This window comes from Podarcis vaucheri (assembly GCF_965113315.1).
Source record: "Podarcis vaucheri genome assembly, chromosome: 13".
NCBI classification, from domain to species: domain Eukaryota; kingdom Metazoa; phylum Chordata; class Lepidosauria; order Squamata; family Lacertidae; genus Podarcis; species Podarcis vaucheri.
This window is the reverse complement of record NC_138751.1, coordinates 16,338,560-16,359,364: the sequence shown is the minus strand read 5'-3', so window position 1 is coordinate 16,359,364 and position 20,805 is coordinate 16,338,560. Positions and strand designations below refer to the sequence as shown.

General features: G+C 44.9%; 1 protein-coding gene across 4 annotated transcripts; it reads left to right on the top strand.

Annotated features, from left to right (window-relative positions):
• Positions 1 to 668: 668 nt before the first annotated feature.
• LOC309517191 (uncharacterized protein) lies at positions 669 to 20,262 on the top strand. Of its 4 annotated transcripts, XR_014213173.1 has the most exons (21): positions 669 to 1,641; positions 2,318 to 2,590; positions 2,942 to 3,053; positions 4,727 to 4,979; positions 5,094 to 5,243; positions 5,916 to 5,980; positions 6,365 to 6,588; positions 7,072 to 7,325; positions 7,730 to 7,858; positions 8,384 to 8,513; positions 8,615 to 8,650; positions 9,200 to 9,306; positions 9,665 to 9,739; positions 10,294 to 10,358; positions 12,229 to 12,452; positions 12,797 to 13,041; positions 14,017 to 14,139; positions 14,313 to 14,454; positions 14,569 to 14,619; positions 17,332 to 17,796; positions 17,967 to 20,262. XR_014213173.1 is itself a non-coding variant. In XM_082196285.1 (20 exons), exons 1-20 carry the CDS (start codon positions 1,224 to 1,226, stop codon positions 17,610 to 17,612), a joined length of 3,354 nt encoding a protein of 1,117 aa, XP_082052411.1. In that variant the 5' UTR covers positions 669 to 1,223; the 3' UTR covers positions 17,613 to 20,262. The 4 variants fall into 4 exon arrangements, 3 of the variants coding, with proteins under 3 accessions (XP_082052411.1, XP_082052410.1, XP_082052412.1); XM_082196285.1 differs by having other exon boundaries at positions 2,945 to 3,053; positions 17,332 to 20,262; XM_082196284.1 differs by having other exon boundaries at positions 17,332 to 20,262.
• Positions 20,263 to 20,805: the final 543 nt, after the last annotated feature.

Genomic DNA, 20,805 nt, shown 5'->3' with positions numbered 1-20,805 from the left:
CGGAGACACGAACCCGGTTTCCCAGATTACGTGACTACCGCTCTTAACCACTACACCACACTGGCTCTTTGTGAATTTATCCTATGGTTTCATGGAGCCAATTCGTGGGCTGAGAAGCTTCCTCACTGGAGGGCTTCAGTTCAGCCACCTGCTGAACATGCTGTAGGGCTGGATTTTCTGCCTCAGGCCACATGGCCTACAAAACTCCCTCCAGCTCTATAGGATGCTGAGGATACGCCTCTCTCCCCTCCTCACATCCTTTCAGGGAGGATATAGAGGTCTTGAATTCGTTTCTGAGACCTGCCAGGGGACAGGATGTGGGTGCAGAAATGGAATATTAATCGCTGGAATAACTGAGGCAATTACTTATTGTAACACAGAAGGTGCAGCCGCGTGGCTGTTGAATCTGCTTAGAGAGAATATTTTACCTGTTGCAATCACATGCTTGTATGTTAAAAAATAGTAATAATACTTGTTGGGTCACAAAACTTACCGGGGGACTGGGTTAAGGAGTTCCTCCAGCCCTTTGTGGGTCGGGAATTAGTAATAACATTCCCCAAAGGAGAAAGAAAACTAGCGCTGCAGAGCACAACAAAAGCGCTAGAAGCTGCCGACCCGCATCTCAAGGCCACCCCCAAGAAGAATCCTGGGAACCATGGTTTACCTCTCAGACGCGTCCCAGCACCATAACAAAATACAGTATTGCTTTTTTGGGGGGGTTAGGGTTAGGGTTAAATTCGCGAAGGACGAGTAGTTTCTTCTCGCACACTCAGCGTTTTCCTGTCCCACTGTCCGGCCGCTCATCCCTGCTTCAGATCCTGCGCAAAGAGAGCGCGCGAGCGAATTCTCTTCCCTTCGGAGAATTGCGCTTCGGAGTCTTTCCTCGAGGAACCTCTGGGCCAAGTTCTTCCAGCGCAGGGCTGGGCAGCAGGTGAGCTCGAATGGTGAAGCGAAACCCCGCCCTCGAGTCTCCTGCAGCTGCCGGAGGGAAGGATCTTTAAGGCGAGTTTCTTCGCCAAAGGGAACAGAAAGAGACCAGGAGAAGAGAGAGAGCCGTCGGCGCTCGGAGCGGGTTTCCCGCTGCTGCCCTCGCGCCAAGCCTTTCTCCCCCGGGGAGTCAGGCGCCGCGAGTTGGCACCCACTTCCCTTGGCAGAGTCTCCAGATCTGGGTCTTTGGGTGGCCGTGGTTTCTGCTGCGCTGGGGCTGGCGGGGAAGAAGCGCGATGTCGAAGAAGATCGTCCTCAATCTCCCGGCCCTCTCCTTCACAGCTCCCCCCAGAAAGGGGGACGACGAGGGCAGCATTTTCCCCGCGACGCGGCTGCCCAAAGCGGGTCCCTCGCTCTTTCTGGAGCCGCAGCCTTGGGCGATTCACTGCGCCGCGCTCCTCCTTCTGGGCACATTGCTGGACTTGCGGGACGAGGACTGGAGGAAATTCAAGGGCGAACTGCTCAGATTCCCGGTCAAGGAGGGCGTCGGAAGAATCCCCAAAAGGTTGCTGAGGGAAGCCGATGCTCGGCAGCTCCGGGATCTATTAATCCACTACTATGGCGAGGCTTATGCGGTGGAGGTGACGGCGCTGGTGCTGCAGGCGATGGACTACAAGCCCCCGGTGGGCTCTCTCTTTGTGTTCATCAGGCTAAGTAAGGATCTCCGGAGAGGGGTGGATCCATCCGGCTGGTGGTGGTGACACCTCGGGGTTCTGTTTGTACTGACAGCTCCTTCCCATGGCTGTAGTCGCCCAGGGGTGGGGCAACTTTTCCAGCCAAGGCCAATGTTAGGCAGGGCCAGCAGTGAAAGGGAGCAGAATGACGGGTGTCAATGTTACCTGCCGAAAGTGGGCTAATATTTTCACACATCCCTCTGCCCTCCATCTAGACCAGAAAGAAGCTTTGTCGGAGCTAGGGCTGCCCCAAGAGAGTTTGAAGCCTGCAAATAGCTAAGAAGAGGCATGTAAATTAATAGAGTCTTCAGGCCTTCCTAACCCCCTTGGAGTTTTTTCTGTCTTCTGAGTCAGGCTGAATTGCTGGAATCATTGGAAAACATAGAAAGATGGAAAGCTGCCTTAGGGCACATTGGACCAGTTGGTCCAGCTCATTCCAAGGTTTTAGGCAGGAATATTTCCCAGCCCTGTCTGGAGATGCTAGGGATTCAACCTGGGATCCTTTGTATGCATGTGATCTACCACTGATCCACGGCCCTTTCCCACTTAGTGCTACCTATTCAAGGTTTTCCAACAGGAAGAGAAGGGGAAGGGGAATGTAGGAACGCTGGGTTTTTGCTGTTCAATACTGCTACTAACACCAATAATTCCAACAGTAAGGATTACACATTTATGCCTGCTGGTCACCCTGAAAACCTTGAAGGAGTCAGATCTGAAGACGTTCAAGGATAAACTCAGCGTGTTCCCCTTCAAGGAAGGCTATGTCAGTATCCCCAAGGGGTTGCTGGAGGAAGCAAATCTTTGGGAGCTCACAGAATTGCTGCTTACATACTGTGCTGAGGATTATTCTGTGGAGGTGGTGTCAGAGGTGCTGAAGGCCATTGAATGTGAGCCCTTGCCAGAATGGCTCTTTCGTCTCATCGGGAAAGGTAAGGAACTTGGAAGGGAGAACATTGGCTGAGTCTGATGGTCTTCTTCTAAGAGTGGGGCTGGGTGTAAAGGAAGCTTCTTGGAAGGGCTTTGGGTGTGTCTCAAATCTGTGCAGCATTCTGAATATGTATTCTGGACAAAATCGGAGGGAAGACTCTGAAATCAGAATCTCTTCAAGTTTCACAATGATTTTATAAAATCAATGCCATCACTTCAGAACAATATTATCCCTTCCCCTCTGCTTACATATGCCTCCTGGCCCTGAAGGTTGTGGCAGAACTTCAGCTAAGCCATGGGCTTGATTAACTAAAACTGTTTGTGTGTACTCACTTTCTCAATATATCTAACAGGAGAGCAACCCGCCCAAACACATGTTTCAAGGCATCGGACAGCTGTAGTATTGTCTTCAAAAATTATTCAAGGTCTGGAGGAGCTGCTTTCATCAGAAAGAGCCACCAAAGGGTAATTTCTACACTTTACTTAAGTGACTGAAGCCACCATTTTAGCAATGTGTTTTCCCCTCTCAGTTAACACTACACCAAACTACACTCTCAATGCAAAACAAATGCAAAACGCTTCAATTTTAAACATTATATGACAAGAATGTTACTTGCCCCAAAATGGAAAGAAGTCGTCCAAGCAAAGGAAGAATGGATACAGAAACTTATAGAATATGCAGAAATGGAGAAACTTACCGGAAGAGTAACAAACCAAGATAACAAACTTTTTTATATAAAATAATGGAAATGGTTTATTGAATATTTACAGATAAATTGTAAACAGATAAAAATACTGGCAGGATTATTGTAATAACCTGCAGCTACATAAGAGTATATATATAAAGAAGATAAATACATGAGCAAGTTAAGTTAATCTGGATATGCAGAAAATATTGAAAATAAATTTAAGGAACTGCAGAAAGAAGGGGAAGGAAGTAAAGTTTTAAAATGTCAAAATCAGTGAAATGTATATATCTGAAAAGTATATAGGAGGCCCCATTAGCTAAAGTGGTGCTTCAGGGTAAGAACAGTTTCAGGTTAAGAACAGACCTCCGGAACGAATTAAGTACTTAACCCGAAGTACCACTGTAAACATTGTAAGTAATTTAGCAAGCTCTTCTGCTTAAAACAAATAAATGCTTTAGCGCCAATTTAATAATTGTGTGTGTGCTTTTTAAAGGAAAAGGCTGCTTGGAAGAAAGAATATTTTTAAAATCACCATGTTGAACCTTTCCGTTTCCTGCCCACAGATGACTTTCCAAGTCAACCGTTGGGCAGTAAAACCAAAGTGCATATTTTCTGCTGAAGCTGTCAGGCTGCCAGATACTTTTCAGGCCGTCCTCACTCCACAACCATAAAAGTGCAGAGCCACTGGAATATAGTGAGCTGTGAAACAGGGAAGTCCGGGTTAGATTTTGCCTCTACAACGAAGCCACTGTGGGGACTGTTTCTCAGCCTCCCCCATCCTGCCCATATAAAGATAATAATGCTAAGATAAGGACTAAAGATAAGAACTGACTGGGGTTACTGGGAGGATATTCGAGGGAGTCTATTTCATAGACTCCCATCAGATGTCAAGGAAGGAAGTAAACAACTATCTGACTTTTAGAAGAAATCTGAAGGCAGCCCTGTTTAGGGAAGTTTTTAATGTTTGATGTTTTATCATGTTTTTAATATTCTCTTGGGAGCTGCCCAGAGTGGCTGGGAAAACCCAGCCAGATGGACAGGGTATAAATTTGTTGTTGTTGTTGTTGTTCTAGAATAGGGGATAGCAGGGCAATCTTTTTATCCCTGAGGGTTGTGTGTGCAGGTGAGTAGTGTGTTGGGGGCTGCACACTTGCTCAGATATGTGCACAGACACACCCACCTTCACAATTCTCATTCCCACTCTCTCTTGCACACACCACTTTCCCCTCCGCTCATTTCACACGTACGCTTTTAGCTCCCTCTTCACCTGCTGGCACACCTGATTATGATGGTGAAATTGCACAGCTTAAGGCTAAGAAAAGAAGGCAAGGTTCCCCAAGTCTTGGTGGGCCCCAAGGTGTGCACCTGAGAGCTACCGATGGTCCACTGGCTGCAAGTTGGCCACCTAACCAGGTTCCAGTTCTTCCCCTGCTTCTGTTTCTGCCACAGGTCGTTGAAAAGATACGCATTCTTTAGTGATGAGATGATCTGCAAGGGAAGAGAACAGTTGATTGAAATTCTTGAAGAGGACCTAGACTTCGTTTTGCACACCCTACACTCTTGCTCTGTCATCACACTACAAGAATACAAGGATGTTTTCAAAATGGAGAAAGATTCTAAAGAGAAAATCAAAAAATTGCTAAGTATAATCCTGGAAAGGGGAGAACAAGCTTGTTGTCGGTTCCTGGAATGTTTAGAAATGGTACGTCCAGCTTCTGTTCTGATCCTACTATTTGCAGTACTGGGTGGATTTGACTTCATGTCATTCTTATTCCTCAAGGTCATTTTTTTGCACCTTTCTTCATTTTCACAACAGTCATATTGGTTTAAAAATAAAGTCCAGGTTTCTGACCAGTCAGTGCTGCAGTCTGAATCCCTCCTATTCAGAAAGGAAACGAGGAACCAGAAAATGGAGCATTCTGAAGATCCTGGAGAAAGCGTCATGTGCATCCAGTGTCCCAGCGAGGTAAGGTTTGTACTGGCTGCATCAAAACAGGGGGCTCCATGTGCTAATAAACCATGGCAAATGGGCAATGGGCACTTATGACACTGTGTATCCAGTTTAGTTTGGAATCTTCTTGCCTCACTCATATTTTGTGGGGGGTCCAGCCATTTGTTACATTTCAATCCTCCTGTTTCCCGGAGCTTAAATCTTTCTTCGTTTGCATGCATTGTGGTACAGAACTTTCCAATACTGCCATGTCCACAGGTGTCTCCAGAAATAATTCTCTGGGTGAAAGGAGAGTGGGAGAATCTGGTATGGATGGACACCAAGTGCCAACCCACAGTGTCCCCTTCCCCCACCCCCCATCAGTACTTAGGGAGGAAATGTTAATGGATGTTTGGGTTGCAGCCATGCTATAATCACCATAATGAGATATTTTGGAAGATTATATCTTCTTTTAAAGTTTTTTTTTAATGGATCAGCAGTTCACACAGTATTTCAGAATTCAGCACAGGTCCAACTACTATACTAAAAATGAATACAGAATGCAGCAGGTATAAAGAGCTTTTAGCAATGTGGAGCTGTGGGGTGGAGCTCAAGAAGGGATCCTTGATGTGGTCATAGTGGGTGTTTCTATTTTCAGATGGGAGGAGGAATATGGTATCAGTTTGGACCCTTTATTCTTTGTTATAGGAGCTTCCAGGAAAGATAAGACCAGAGAAAGTTTGGGATTCACAAATGAGCCATGAAACTTACAGGTGAGTAGTACTTCCTACCATCAGAGAATGTTTTCTGCATTGCATATGGATATGGTGATGCTCCCACATTGTGATGCTCTCTAAGGCATACTCTGCTTGCCCCTGTGGGTGCACATCGCTGTGGAAGATGAGTAGTGGACATAAAGCATGTACCCCCTAACATAAATCTTGGCTACCCCCATGCCACAGCACAGTATCAGATGAAGAGCCAAAAGTTAAGTACCAAAATTCCAGTCAATGCTGGACTGAAATACTGCTAATGATCATTGTTATCAAGAGAGCACATTTGACATGACCCCCAAATTGCTTATAAGAGTATCAGCCGGAACAGTAGAGGAAGATGCATCAATCTCTTTCAACCCCTTTTGTCTTTCTTGCCTTAAGATTTTGCTTCACTGAAGCTGGCTCTTTCCTTTGCTGTTGTACTGACCTTATATTTAAGGTAAGGGGAGCTGTGACCATAACATACTACTTTGATTCATGGACTCAACACCTGCACGAATGGCAAATGATAGAGCTGGCTGTTGCTGGTCCTTTGCTCAACATCCAAGCGGATCCAGAAGAAGCTGTGGCAGAAGTTCACTTCCCTCACTTCTTGTGTCTTACAGGTATGGTAGGAAGAAAAGCTTCCAATAATAGTGTGTTAATACTCATTCCTGTTTAAGATTCTTCCTTTTGTCTATCATGTACATTCCTTAATGGCTGAATAATGCTATGGGCTGGTTCAGTGGATCACAATGCTTTATCTGCCTTTTGTGGCTTCTTTTGATTTTGTAAGAATTCTGTCTTTTTGCAAAAATTCTGCTTTTTTCTTTGACTTACTCTATATGTACTGTATGACTTGCTGTATACTGTATTTTGTACTGTAACTTGCTTTGGGAGGACATTGCTCTGTAACGTGGGCTTTTAAAAACACCTCTAGATTATGATAACAAAATAAACACTTAAGAACATAGAATGGGTCTGCTGGATCAGGCCAATGGCTTGACTTGCATTAAACAGGAAGGGAGAAGGGGTGAGTTTTCTCACCCAAACTCAAGTCTACAGTATAGTGAACTGTTTGCCCATGTTTCCCTTGTGTTTCTTTTCAGGAAAAGACAGTTCCCATGTCTACATAGCACATTTTGTTGAAGGAAAGATGAGGCTGAAGAAGCCAGATCGCGTGCAGCCGTATCATGCTGTATTGAAAGCCCCCCTCTTCTATACCTGTGGGGTCATCTTCAAAAAGGCATTGTTTAAGCGGAAGATAATGGTCCACGCCATGGCACTGCTCTATCAGGAGCTGGAAATCTCAGTCCCAAAATTCCACCTGTACCTCCTACCCAATGACTCTTCCCTAAGAAAGGTAACTAAGAATCTCCAACTCTGATTTGTGTTCCGGGCAGGCTAGATTATTAGTCTGATTTTGATTATGAAAACAATGATACTATTGAATGTCTGTTCTGTTGGAAGTGCTGAGATGCAACTCCATATGTGCTGAAGGCTGATGTAGCTGCATGGGTGAAAGTAGTTAGAGAGAGGACTCTCTAAGTTTTCCTAGACTGTCCTTTAACCTTTGCTGACCTTCCTTCAGGCTAGAGTGAAATTCTTTGGGTTGCTGACTTCTACTTCCTTCTTCTCCATGCCATCCTTGGGAGAGGAGACATCTCTCTCTATCCGAGATCCAGGAGTAAGCAAAGGGACCCTGTGTTCCATAGATTTGGTGTCTTCCTTTCATGTCTCCAAAGTGACCATGTTTGCCGTTCCCAGAATGTCTATAAATTTGAGGAAATGTGGCCTTCAAGGAGACTGCCAAAACCCTCCGGAGCACTCAAGCCTTTGAAGATTGGCTCTCGCGTCTTCATCCAAAATTTAGATGGCGTCACAGTCTGCCCTGAGGTAGGAGACCAGAGATGATTACAGGGGTTGTCTGGAGGGAACCAAGGCTATGAGGTTTAACAATGGGAGGAAGCAAACCAGGATCCCTTCAGTCTTTTGTGTACCCCCTTTTGAATGGTGGGGAGGTGGGGGAATTACATTGGAAGTGTTGGGATGCATCTCAGCTTGCACTTGAGGCAGATATGTCTGCATGGGGAAAGGGAGGCAGAGGAGGACAGAGACTTCCCGGTTTCCTAGATTGTCTTGTCTGACCTAACCTGTGCTGACGTCCTCTCAGGTGCTACACTGATATGTCATTTACTACTTCCTTTTTCTTCATCCTCATCTTGGTAAAGGAGACATTTTTGGTGTCTCTCCTGCTGAGATGCAAAAACAACCATGGCTGTTTGCATCTCCTAAACCCAGAGTCTGAGTGTGATTATGCCCAGAGTAAAGTCTGCTAGTTCAGTTCAGCTTCTTCTCAGCATTTGGAGATAAAATGTCCATCAGTTAAGTCACATTCACACCTACAGAGCTTTTTCACAGGAACTGGAGCTTCAATACATGGAGGAGCAGTTCCTCGAAATCAGTGCTGAATTCATGCAAGGCAAGCTCAACTTCAACCTGATAGAGAGGAGCACGAATGAACTGGTCTGGGAAGCCCATGTGAGGCAAGGTGAGCTTTGGCTGAGGGAGGACCATAAGGTTGGGCCATAGCTCAGGGGGCAGGCTGGAAAGGACATCCCATCTGACTGCCTCTTTCCTGGTCTCTTTCAGAGGAGCTGAAGTTTTCAGGCCCACATCCAGAACAAGGTCAGTAGGAGAGATGAGATGGCTCTACCACGAGGTTGACCAAGGCTGAGCTTTTGGGGTTGGAACAGACTTTGGAAGTCACCAAGGCCAACCTGCTGCTCAATGTGCTCTCAGCAACACTGAAGAAATACTCTTTTTTGTTTTTTAAGGATTAAGAGGATGTTTCTAAGATCATAGTGGGTAGTAGTGATCACCTGGTTTCTGTTCAGTGTCTTAATCAGGTTACATAGGGGGTATTTTCTGGTTTGACTCAGGTAGAAAAATGTATTGGGCCAACCCTGAGACAGAAACATGGCATTAGCCACAATCCACACCAGAGGCGAATTTTGGGCAGTGAGACTGGTTCCTAGAGGGTACTGCAGGGCTTTGCAACTATAACATAGTGAATTGAGTAGTATGGAAAGAGAGAGGTGAGGGAATTTTGGCCTCACACAAGGCACTACTCTTCACATCCTATGGGTTCTTAAGAAATACTGTATTTTTATGTGTTCACCCTGCAAACCAACTTCCAAAAGTCATAGCAGGCAAATAATTGTCATTCTTTTACAGCACCACACTCAGAATCCCCCTTATATGAAGGGGAACAAAGAAGCATGAAGATGGAGAACCCAGTAGGTTCTGGGGAGATTATCACAAGCAACTGGTGTCTCAGTGAGGTAAAGGGTGGGCATTCTTCTCATTTGCATTGACCACCCATGATAATGAAGCCTATATTGGTACTCCTAACAGAAAGGTTCTGAATTTGAATTTCTTGTGCACTGTAAAAAGCCCTTGTCCCTCTTTAGGTATTTTTGTACATTAATTAATCATCTTGCTAGTCGGCACTAATTGCTGGTATTGAGCCACAAGGCTGTTTCCAAACAGGTTGCTCCTAGTGCTAAAAAAAATAATAAAAAACAAAGCATTGCATTTCTGCGCAATTGTAATTATGTGATTCCAATTTCATGTGGAATCTTCTTGCCTTGCTGTGCTTACATTTAGTTGGGAATCATCTTGCTTTGCTCATATTTACAGAGGGAAGGAAGCATGAAGATGGAGAACTTAGCAGGTTTTGGGGAAAGTGTGCCGTGTGGCCGGTGTCCCAGTGAGGTAAGAGGCTGACATGTCTTGATGTGCATTTCCCGCCCACAGGAATAAGGTACACAAAGATATTTTTAACATGAAGCCACTGAATTTAAATTTCTAGTCCCTTAAAGTTAGCAACTATCCCATCTTAGGTAATTATTTACATATTTGTTATTCAAAGCTAGAGCCTGGTAGCAGGAAATAAGGCTGCATCTAAACAGCTGTTTCCTTGTGCTAATAACTCATGGTGAGAGTCATTGGAATGCACACTTAGCACACTGTGTTTCCATTTAGTTGGGAATCATCTTGCCTCGCTCTTATCTTACGGGTGGTCCAGTTGATGTCACATTTCAAATCGTCCCATATTTTCCAGTGCTTAAACACTTTCCATCGAAAAAGATCATTGCACTACTGCAGAACTCTAATGCTGTGATTCCGGTTTAGTGTGGGATCTTCCTGTGTCACATCTGTTTTAGAAGGGTGTGGTCTCAAGGGTCTTAGGAACAGACAATAACGCCCCGTTTCCAGATGGGATGTGGATTCTGGCATCTACATGAATGATTATGGTTTCATTATAGGATCTTCCAGAAAAAATAAAACCAGAGGTGGTTTGGGACTCAGAAAGGGGCCATGAAGCTTACAGGTGTGTGATCTCTCTCTCTCGCTATCTCTCTATCTCTATCTCTATCATCTCTATCTCTCTCAGACCTTTTGAAACATTCTCCCCTCAGGGAGTGGTTTCTACTTTGAATTGTCCAACAGAGCACATCTGGTTTCTGTGGGGCTCACAGTCACCACATATGGTGGTTATTGGTAAAACATATGCAGAGTACATCTGTGATCTGCATATTGCAGTGAATGGTCAGTTGTGGTGGACAAATTCTCTCTGAAGGAAGCTTAACCACCATTCCTGATGTCTTCACTGAGGAATTCCTTGGTTCCATGGAGCAGAGCTGGGGAAAAACATTACATTGAAGCACTGCTGTTGCTAACTTCCAGTTGTATATATCCCACCCCCTTTTCAGGTTGGGGTAGCATCAAAAGAAGGATGCAGAGTTTGAGAAAGGTGAAAAATCTGGAGTCTGGATTTTTGGAGGAATTGTTGTTTCTTTTCCTTAAAAATATTCCACCTTTCTCCCAAGGAGTTCAAGTTGGCATGCATGGTTTTCCCCTCTCCATTTTCCCCTCACAACTCTGTGAGGTACCGTACTTTAGGCTAAGAGGCAGTGACTGGCCCAAGATAACCCAATGAGTTTCTTGAAGCAAGGGAGTCATTTCAGCTCCTCTTGTCCCCTGTCCCTTCCTTGGCATTATTGCCATTGCCCCAAAATCAATTTATCTTGTTCTTCTCTACTAGTTTTTGTGGGATGTAATCCACCAGAGCAGTCAAATACAACATTGCTTGTTTTGCTAGAGTGGACATGCAGGGGAATGTTGGGTCCAGCCAGCTGAACTTCCTGTTGCACTTGGCTGGAGCATCCTTCCTCTTGCATGTGACTAGCAGGTGGTTGTGACCTTACCAGACCTGATAAGAGGCCAAGTCATGCACCCGTCCTCTCTCTTTCACCTTTCACCTTCGACCTGCTTCCAGCTTGGACTGCACTGCTGGCTCTCAGCCAGCATTGGGTTATTCCCCGATATGGGGTAAGTGCACATTGTACGTACATACTTGTAACTTTAAGCCTTAAGCCTGCCTTCAGGATTCACACCATGTTCTCTTTGAATGTAAGTAAACAACTTTTTAGCACTTATGAATAAGACTGCAGTGTCTTTATTCTTTTAGGAGGGATTAAAGGGGTCTTTAATCAGCCAACCTAGCAGGTCAAAGTGCAAGTGGATAAATAGGTACTGCTCTGGCGGGAAGGTAAATGGCATTTCCGTGCGCCGCTCTGGTTTTGCCAAAAGCGGTTTAGTCATGCTGGCCACATGACCCAGAAAAACTGTCTGCGGACAAATGCCGGCTCTCTCGGCCAGTAAAGCAAGATGAACACCGCAACCCCAGAGTCGTCTTTGACTGGACTTAACTGTCAGGGGTCCTTTACCTTTACCTAAAGGGGTTTTACCAGGAATAATAGAATACATCTCAATCTGGACAAGCCAGATTGAATTGCCTATAGTCTTAAGAGACACACACGAGTCTGCAACCAGTTTCTGCTGCGTAAGAAGGGGAATGCACTTTGCTAAATAAAGAAACTTGCTAGCGCAAGTTAGGATATTAATAATCAATATACCCTCTCTTGCCACCCTCAACATTCCCACAGTTTGGTTCAACAACCCAAATGTCAGCTATTCAAAGGCAAATTTAGGGGAGCACGGCCATTTCAGCTGCACTGGGTGTGGAGCCTGAGGGTCTCTGCAGGAGATGCCACAACTATTATTCAGAATGGAGTGCGAGAGGCATGGGTAAGGTGCTGAATTTTGGCATTGCTCAGGGAGCTGCTGAAATTGGAGATCCCAAAGTACACCGAGTGGGGTCCCCTTTTCCTTTTCATCTTTCTCTTTGTGCCATTCAGAGTGCGCTCGACTGAGGCTGGCTCCTTCCATTGCGATGATACTGGTCTCATATGTGAAGTGAAAGAAGCTGTGACCTTAACATACTACTTTGATTCATGGCCAAAGCTCCTGGAAGAACAGAACACTGAGGAGTTGCATGTCGCTGGCCCTCTGCTCAACTTTAAGGTGGATGCAGCAGAGGCTGTGGCATCCATTTGCATCCCTCACTTCTTGTGCCTTGAAGGTATGTCAGGGGAGAAGTTTCCAGCATTATAACCATAATAGGAGGAGTCCTAAATGTCCATTGATGTTTCCAGAATGCTATGGGTGGGTTCTAGAGGTCAGGAGTGCTGGCATACCAGACTTTTGTGATTTGTTTCAATTTTTCAAAATGTTCCAACTGTGCTGTTTTATTATTTTCTGTGATTTGCATTCTGTTTTAAGCTGCCATGCAAGCATATTGTCCTATGAAATGATGTTATAAACCTCTTAAATTACAATGAGAAAATGAATACTTGCATGAAATAGGGAGGGTTAAGTGATGATATTTTTGTCACTTTCCCACTGCTAACATGTTTGTCTTTTCAGGTGAAGATAGTTCCCATGTCTACATTGCACATTTTGTGGAAGGGGAGATGAGGCTGGAGAAACCAGACAGAGTGGAGCCTCACCATGCTGTGTTGGAAAACCCCAAGTTCTCTTCCCTTGGAGTCGTTTTCAAAAAGTGGTTTAAGCAAAAGATCAACACTGTTGTACTGCTCTATCATAGGCTTCAGCTGGAAACGCCAACATTTCACCTGTACCTTCTGCCCAATGACCCTTCGATAATAAAGGTAACCAGGAATCTCCATCTCTGGTATTCCCGATTGCCTGGATCATTTGCTTGATCATATTAACCCCGACTATGCACAATTGTTGGACTTGATCTCTTCTACCCAACATCAACATGCCAGTAGAGAGAAGATTAGCAAGTTGCCCAATGCTGGGTTACTTAGCTTCCCACCAGCACTGTTGGTTTAAAGTGATTTTTCCAATATTGAAATATGCCCTTTTCATTTGTTACACAGCCTGTCTGGTTCTCTAAACAAACGGGTTGTCACTGACTTGTGAAATCCTAAGCACATTCTCCTGCAAGCCTTCATTGAAATCAGTAACACTTCCTTCAGAGTAAACGTATTTAGCAATGAACAAATACTGCTTCGTTCATTAAGGAATCAGCTTGGTAGTTACGAGCTTTCTCAGATAACTCCTGAGGAAAAACATTCTTCCTGATTTGCAGTGTTGACACATGGGAGATAAAGCACACTATCATATTGCCTTCTCAATTTAAACTTTTCCTTAAAATGTCTTCTTATGCTTCATTCAAATAATGAAGTTTCATGGCTTCTGTGGTTTCCTGCATGGTCTCATCAAGAGAAGATGCAGGTGGACCCAGGATTCATGGTACCTCTTGGCCACTTCATCGTTCAGGCTGCCCAGTCCAAGAGCCTTGGCTTCCTTCAGTTCCTCATGAGGCCAGGAAATCTCCGCTCCACATTTTAGTTTCTATTGCCATAGTGGTTTAATTTTCTTTATATTGCATATGGAGAATCTATGTCTCTGCAGATGTGCTTGAACTATGAAACCCATCATCCTTGGCCCATGTTTGTTGGGGAGGATATGAGTCCAACAACATCTGGGGGACACCAGGTTCCCCATTCCTGCATTACCTGGTGCTACAATGCCAATAATGTTGTAGGCATCTAGTCTTCCAAAAATTTTGTTCCCTCTCTGCGTATGTCAAAAGTGACTTTCTTTACCCTTCCCAGGCGGTCGATAAGCGTGAAGTAAATTCAAAGAGAATAGAGAAACCCCCTGTGACCCTGAAACCTCTGATGATTGGCTCTCAGGTCTCTCTTAGTACTCCAGAGGATGTCACAGTGAATCCTGAGGTGAGACATGAAGATGATGGTGGTTTTTTGATGGGGCAGAACCAAGACTGTGAAGTCTGAGAATGGGAGAAATTCAACGAGGATCCTTCTTCACCCTTAAATCTGACTCCCTTGGAATGGTGGGTTGGGCCAAACCAGATTCACACCTACAGAGGTTTCATTCTTTCCCACAGGAACTGCATCTTCAATACCTAGATGCAGAGAAACTGCAGCAGTACGTAGAACTGTCTGCTGAACAAATGCAAGAGAAGTTCAACTTCTACCTGATGAAGAAGGGCACGACTGAAGTTGTTTGGAAGGCCCATTTAAAAAAAAGTGAGTTTTGAACAAGGGATGATCGTGAGGTTGAGTCATATCTTGGGAAGCAGGATGGAAAAGGACCACGGGTCACATTCCCTCTTTGACTGACTTTTTCTTCTTGATTTTCAGATGAGTTAACTTCAGGGCAGATGGGTTCTCCTATTATACACCCAGCCCAAGGTCAGCAGGTTTTAATTGTTTCTTTCATTGTACTTGTATCTTATCTTCCTCCCAATAGGAAGTGCTGGTGACACAGTAGAACATACACTGCACAAAAATGAAAAATAACTTTTTTACAGTGGTACCTAGGTTCTCAAATGCCAAAAACCCGGAAGTAAGTGTTCTGGTTTTCGAACAATTTTCGGAAACTGAACATCTGATGCGGCTGTCGGCTATTGTTTCTGGGGTGCCTGCACCAATCAGAAGCTGCGCCTAGGTTTTCAAACATTTTGGAAGTTAAACAGACTTTCAGAATGGATTAAGTTTGGCACTTTTGTTTCTGCTATTTATTTTGCATTTTGGTTTTTGAGGCTTTTCCAGTTAATTTGTTTTTGTGACTGTGTGGAACCCAATTCAGCTACTGACTGATTGATTGATTGATTGATTGATTGATTGTGTGACTGCAGAAATGGATAAAAGCCCCCCATCCAAACAATGGCTATCATCAGTGCAGGTAAGATATATTTTTTTTAATCATCTACAATATCGTCTTACTTTTTTTATAGTACAGTACATTGATTATTAGGGACGTGGGTGGCACTGTGGGTTAAACCACAGAGCCTAGGACTTGCTGATCAGAAGGTCAACGGTTTGAATCCCCGCGATGGGGTGAGCTCCCATTGCCCGATCCCTGCTCCTGCCAACCTAGCAAAGTGCAAGTAGATAATTAGGTACCACTCCGGCGGGAAGGTAAACGGCGTTTCCGTGCGCTGCTCTGGTGCGCCAGAAGTGGCCTAGTCATGCTGGCCACATGACCTGGAAGCTGTACACCAGCTCCCTTGGCCAATAAAGCAAGATGAGCGCCGCAACCCCAGAGTCGGTCACGACTGGACCTAATGGTCAGGGGTCCCTTTACCTTACCTTACCTTACCTTACCTTACATTGATTACTGCTTTCATTTTATGGACCAATGATCTCGTTAGATAGTAAAATTCATGTTAAATTGCTGTTTTAGGGGTTGTTTTTAAGAGTCTGGAATGGATTAATCCATTTTGCATTACTTTCTATGGGAAAGTGCACCTTTTGTTTTGGAATGCTTTGGTTTTGGAACCGACTTCCGTAACGGATTGAGTTTGAGAACCAAGGTACCACTGTAACTTTATTCAACCGCCTTCTTAGACAAGGTTGTCTGGGTTTATTGTTTTGTTTAGTGCCAGATGAAGATCTTTCAACTCACCTAGGTATTTAAGAACATTTTTTACCCAGATGCAACTAATCTGACATGGCATCAGAAGGGCTCCCACTAATGCAATGGGACTTTCTCCTCAATATCCACCTTGTCACTCTCCCTCAAGTCCTCTCTGGAGGGTCACAATAATCCGCAGAACACAGTTCAGAGGGAAACTAAGAGAATTGTTCCATCCGGCAAGCAGAACAGCTTTTGCTGACATTGATCTCCTCACTCTAGGTTTTACAGTGTGAGCTTCTCAATTTTAAAGTGAGTGGCAGTTCTTAAAATATGAACTGTTACTTGCTCTTATTGTCATTTGTTATGAAGTGATACTGTAAGCATAATTCATAAATCTGTGAGACAACGTTCCATAACTTTGTCTTCTTCCAAGGACAGAGGCCTTGTGGATAAGGTTTTCATGGCATCATCATCATAAATTTTATTTATATCCAGCCCTCCCCGTCCAGGACTGGGCTCAGGGTTGCTAACATCAAAGTATATAATACATTAAAACATAAAGTCATACAATCGATTAAAATACAGCTTAAAAACAAGTTAAGATCAGAATGATGGCAACCCACGAATTATAACTATAGGGGTTGGGAAAATTAAGTGCTCACCAGGCCGTGTTATTTGTACTGGTCTTATATGACCCGGCTGGAGGAGTGAGAGAGGTCACTTACATGCAGGGTCTTGTAAAAAGAGGGGGGTCAGATTGGGCCCAGACCAAAGGCCTGGAGGAACAACTCAATCTTGCAGGCTCTGCAGAAAGATGTCAAGTGCCGCAAGGCCCTGGTCTCTTGCGACATAGCGTTCCACCAGGCTGGGGCCAGGGCTGAGAAGGCCAGTCTAACCTCCTTGAGGCCCGGGACCTCCAAGGTGTTATTGTTTGTGGACCGTAAGGTCCTCCGCGAGGCATTCCAGGAGAGGAGGTCCCATAAGTATGAGGGTCCTAGGCCATATGGGGATAGTGGAATTTAGATAGTGAGGAAAATTGCCTCTGTGGAAGAAAGCTGGGTTCAGTAATGATAACAACAATAATAGAAGCATAGAATTTGTAGAGTTTGGAGGGGTTCCAAGTGTCATTCAGTCCCACCCTCTATCAATTCCTGGGCTTTAAAGTAAGAAAAGATAAAGCTAAATATAATACTATGTGAAATAGTAATGAATTAATTGCCTGACAATTTGCTGTCGTTTATGATACCCCAAATTATGATGCCACCTCACTCTCCCTAATGGTAGGGCTGGCCCCAGCCTTGGCTCCCTTCCAACAGCTCTCACTTATTTCAGTTTTATACTTCTTCAACAGTTATGGCTTTGCCCAGTGAATTCTGGGAATTTTAGGCAGGTTAGCTACTAGTAATGCTCTGTTCACGATCCCTCCCCTCATGGAACTACAATTCCCAGGACATGGGGGAAGAGGTAATGAGTTGGGGAACCAGTCTTAAGCCTGCAGTGTGAACCTGTAGCAAGATTTCCATTCTTTCTCTCTTTCCTGGCAGGGCCGCAGTTTCCAAACTCTTCCAACGTGCACTTCATCGAGCGGCACAGGGAGGCGCTAATCCAACGGACCATCCCAGTGGAACCAGTGCTGGATAGTTTGCATAACTCCGTCCTCAGTGAGGAGCAATACCAAAAAATCATTGCCCAGGAAACTAACCCAGACAAGATGCGAGAGCTCTACAAGCTTGTGCCAAGCTGGGACCTCCAGTGCAAGAATAAGCTGTATGAGGCACTGAAGGACAAAAACCCACATCTCGTGAAAGACCTGGAAGGGCAATGAGGCCCCAAGGGAAGGCAGAAGACAAGACCCTTTTCAAGGCACCAGAAATCCACCTCCTTATTGCTAGGGGACTCCTGAAGACAAAGCCATACCATGTATTTTCCCAAGAACTTACATGCATACCCTCCAATATTCCCATAAGAACTGGAGTGTGATTGGAGGAGGCTGTTCTCTACTCTGTCAAGTATGTCACCCCTTTGCTCCCTTAGGCAGTTGCCCAGATACCATTCTCATCCCCACCTCTCTATGATGTTCTGCTGTAGATTGAGAGGCACTCTCACATGGAGCTGTAACACCCCCGCTCCCTATGATCAGCTTTATTTCTCTCCCCCACTCTCCCCCCACTCTCATTAGGGCCTTCAGCTTTGTTGGTGCTGATGTCATTGGGAGTGGACACTGGATGGTTGGGGTTGTGCGACACTCCACTGTCACCTCATTCTCCTTCGAACTACTGTGTGAGGAAGAGAGAGTGAGACTGAATGCCTCCACAGTTGAGCTACAGTTGGGTCTCGTGGGCTTCCATTGCTCCAAGGAGGAGGAGGACAACGACAACAACAACAACTTCACACCACAACCGCAGCCCTCATTGGCCACCATCCATCAGCACAAAGTTGAGTTGCGGAGCCTCTTGCAGCTGCTGCCCAACCCTCCTCAAGGCTTCATTATCCTCCTCCTTGTACATTTTACTTCAGACGATGGAGCCGTGACCTCAGAGGCGGCATGGCTCTAGGACTGCCATAGTGGCTCGGGTGCCTGCAGGCTCCGTGCTGCCCAAAACAGCACCATGGGGCTTGCATCTGCCCACTGGAGGTGGTGGGTGGACCCCATGGAGGTTCCACGCAGTGTGCCCCAGCTCACCCCACCCTATGGACAGCTTGCCCTGCCCCCATGGGTGACTCACCCTGCCCCCAGGCGCAGGGCGTGTGCACCGGCACGGGCACCCAAGTGGCTAGCTACGCCACTGATGAATTGCTTTCCTGGTTCAAAGGGTGCAGGTGTTGCTGTGTTGAAAATACTAAACTATCACTTGCAAATAAATTAGTTTTGTGACTTATTTTTGCAGCTGGACTTTCCTGTTTCTGTAATGAATTTCTTATTAAATTAGCTGACAGTCAAATAGAAAATGCATCATACTGCTGTCTAGTGTCAATGAAGAATAATTAAACCCATTTATTCTAATGGGTTGTGGAGGCTGAGTGGCCTTTCCTCATCAGGAACAAATCACACCCATGCTAAAAGGTCTGTGGAGTCCACCTATTAGCTACTGAGCCTGCGCTAAGGTCTTGCTACTTACATGCAAAGCTCTAAACAACTGCAGACCAGGTTACCTAAAAGCTGTCTTTTCCTTCACTGCACGGTCAGGGCATTAAGATTAGCAAATGGTTTGTTTGGGCTGTCCCTAACCCTTAGAACACCCCTTTGAATACCCTAACCCAGGGGTAGGCAACCTAAGACCCAATCCCCTTCTCAATCCAGCCCACGGTCCTTTTATTTAAAATGCATCTCGGGGTTATTTGTGGGGCATAGAAATTCATTCATTTTTATTTTTATTTTCAAAATATAGTCCGCCCCCCCACATGATCTGAAGGACGGTGGACCGGCCCACAGCTGGAAAAGGTTGCTGACCCCTGGGTTAGAGCACTGGAAAAACTCAGCTTTGGCTGAGTCATGATGGCCAATTTACACAGACAATCCTGATCCAGACCAGCCAAGACAGGAACCAGCCAGCTGAGACAGAGATCCTGCTACATAACTGTTATAAGTTTGAGGGGGGGGGGCGGTAGGTTATATGCCTCAACCTCCTTCTAATTCATAGATCCAGAAGAGATACAATTCCTGGAATAGCCAAGCATGTATAAATTTCATTACCCATAAAATCAGCTGCAGCGCAAGATGGGGCAGTGGCACCCAGTATTGGAGAAACTCAGAGCTAACCAAAACATCCCAGGAAAATCTTGAGCGGGTTTTGGAGTCCTTCCTTCCTGGGGGCCCTTGCACACTCACTTAAACTCAGGGCTGAGCAGGAGCACTGGAAAGGAGAGAGCAACAAGAATATTTATGATTATGATTAGTTATTACATTTCCTAGTCTCTATACAAAAAAGTCTCAAAGCAACTTAGCAATATAAAATACAGCTGGATAAAATCAGTTAAAATTAAACCACAAGACATCCAAAAAATACAGAGAAATTGTTCCAACTTATAGTGCTTTTTGGGTTCTATTCCAATGTTTCTTTAGCCATTCCACTGTCAAACAGCTCTTACTGTCCAAAAGGTCTTCCTGGTGTATTGTCAGAATTTTCTTGTAACTTGAAGCCATTGGTTTGAGTCCTTCCCTCTAGAACAGAACACAGGCTTGTTCCCTCTTCCATGTGACAGCCCTCTAGATATTTGAAGACAGCTATCTCCTCTCAGTCTCCTCTTTTCTAGGGTAAACATACCCAGCTCCATCAACCCTTCCTCTTAAGGCTTGGTTTCCAGACCCTTGATCATTTTGCTTGCTTCCCACTATCCTCGTTTCCACAGATATATTCTGCTTTTTTTGTTTGCCTGCTTGCTTTACCTGCAGTGAGTCTTATGACAACCTTTGATATTCAAAACTGGGGAAAAGACTCCACCTCAGATTTCCTTTTAATATCATAAATTAATGCTTTTTTCTGGGAAGGCCACAGGGGCATGTATACCCTAAACATTTTGTGACTCTTTGTACTTTTGTCCATTTACTGTATTTAATTTTCCCCAATTTGAACAATAAAATGATAGTTTTCTTGAGTTAAAATGAGAGTACCCCTAAACATTTTTTAAGAAAAAAGCACTGCCATAAATTCTCTGTCGGCGTTGCCACAAATCCGCTGCCAGCGAAAAAATCCAGAGGCATAGCTGTCAAGCATAGCTGGAAGTGAGAGCTGGACCATAAAGAAGGCTGATTGCCGAAGAATTGATGCTTTTGAATTATGGTACTGGAGGAGACTCTTGAGAGTGCCATGGACTGCAAGGAGATCAAACGTATCCATTCTTAAGGAAATCAGCCCTGAGTGCTCACTGGAAGGACAGATCCTGAAGCTGAGGCTCCAATACTTTGGCCACCTTATGAGAAGAGAAGACTCCCTGGAAAAGACCCTGATGTTGGGAAAGATGGAGGGCGCAAGGAGAAGGGGACGACAGAGGACGAGATGGTTGGACAGTGTTCTCGA

What these genes read in the sequence shown, in the direction of transcription:
- LOC309517191 (XM_082196284.1), top strand. Translation starts at nt 1,224, where the DNA reads ATGTCGAAGAAGATCGTCCTCAATCTCCCGGCCCTCTCCTTCACAGCT. An exon ending in TCAGAAAGAGCCACCAAAGG is followed by an intron (nt 3,054 to 4,726) that starts GTAATTTCTACA and finishes TTTCTGCCACAG; the next exon opens with GTCGTTGAAAAGATACGCAT. An exon ending in ATGAGCCATGAAACTTACAG is followed by an intron (nt 5,981 to 6,364) that starts GTGAGTAGTACT and finishes TCTTGCCTTAAG; the next exon opens with ATTTTGCTTCACTGAAGCTG.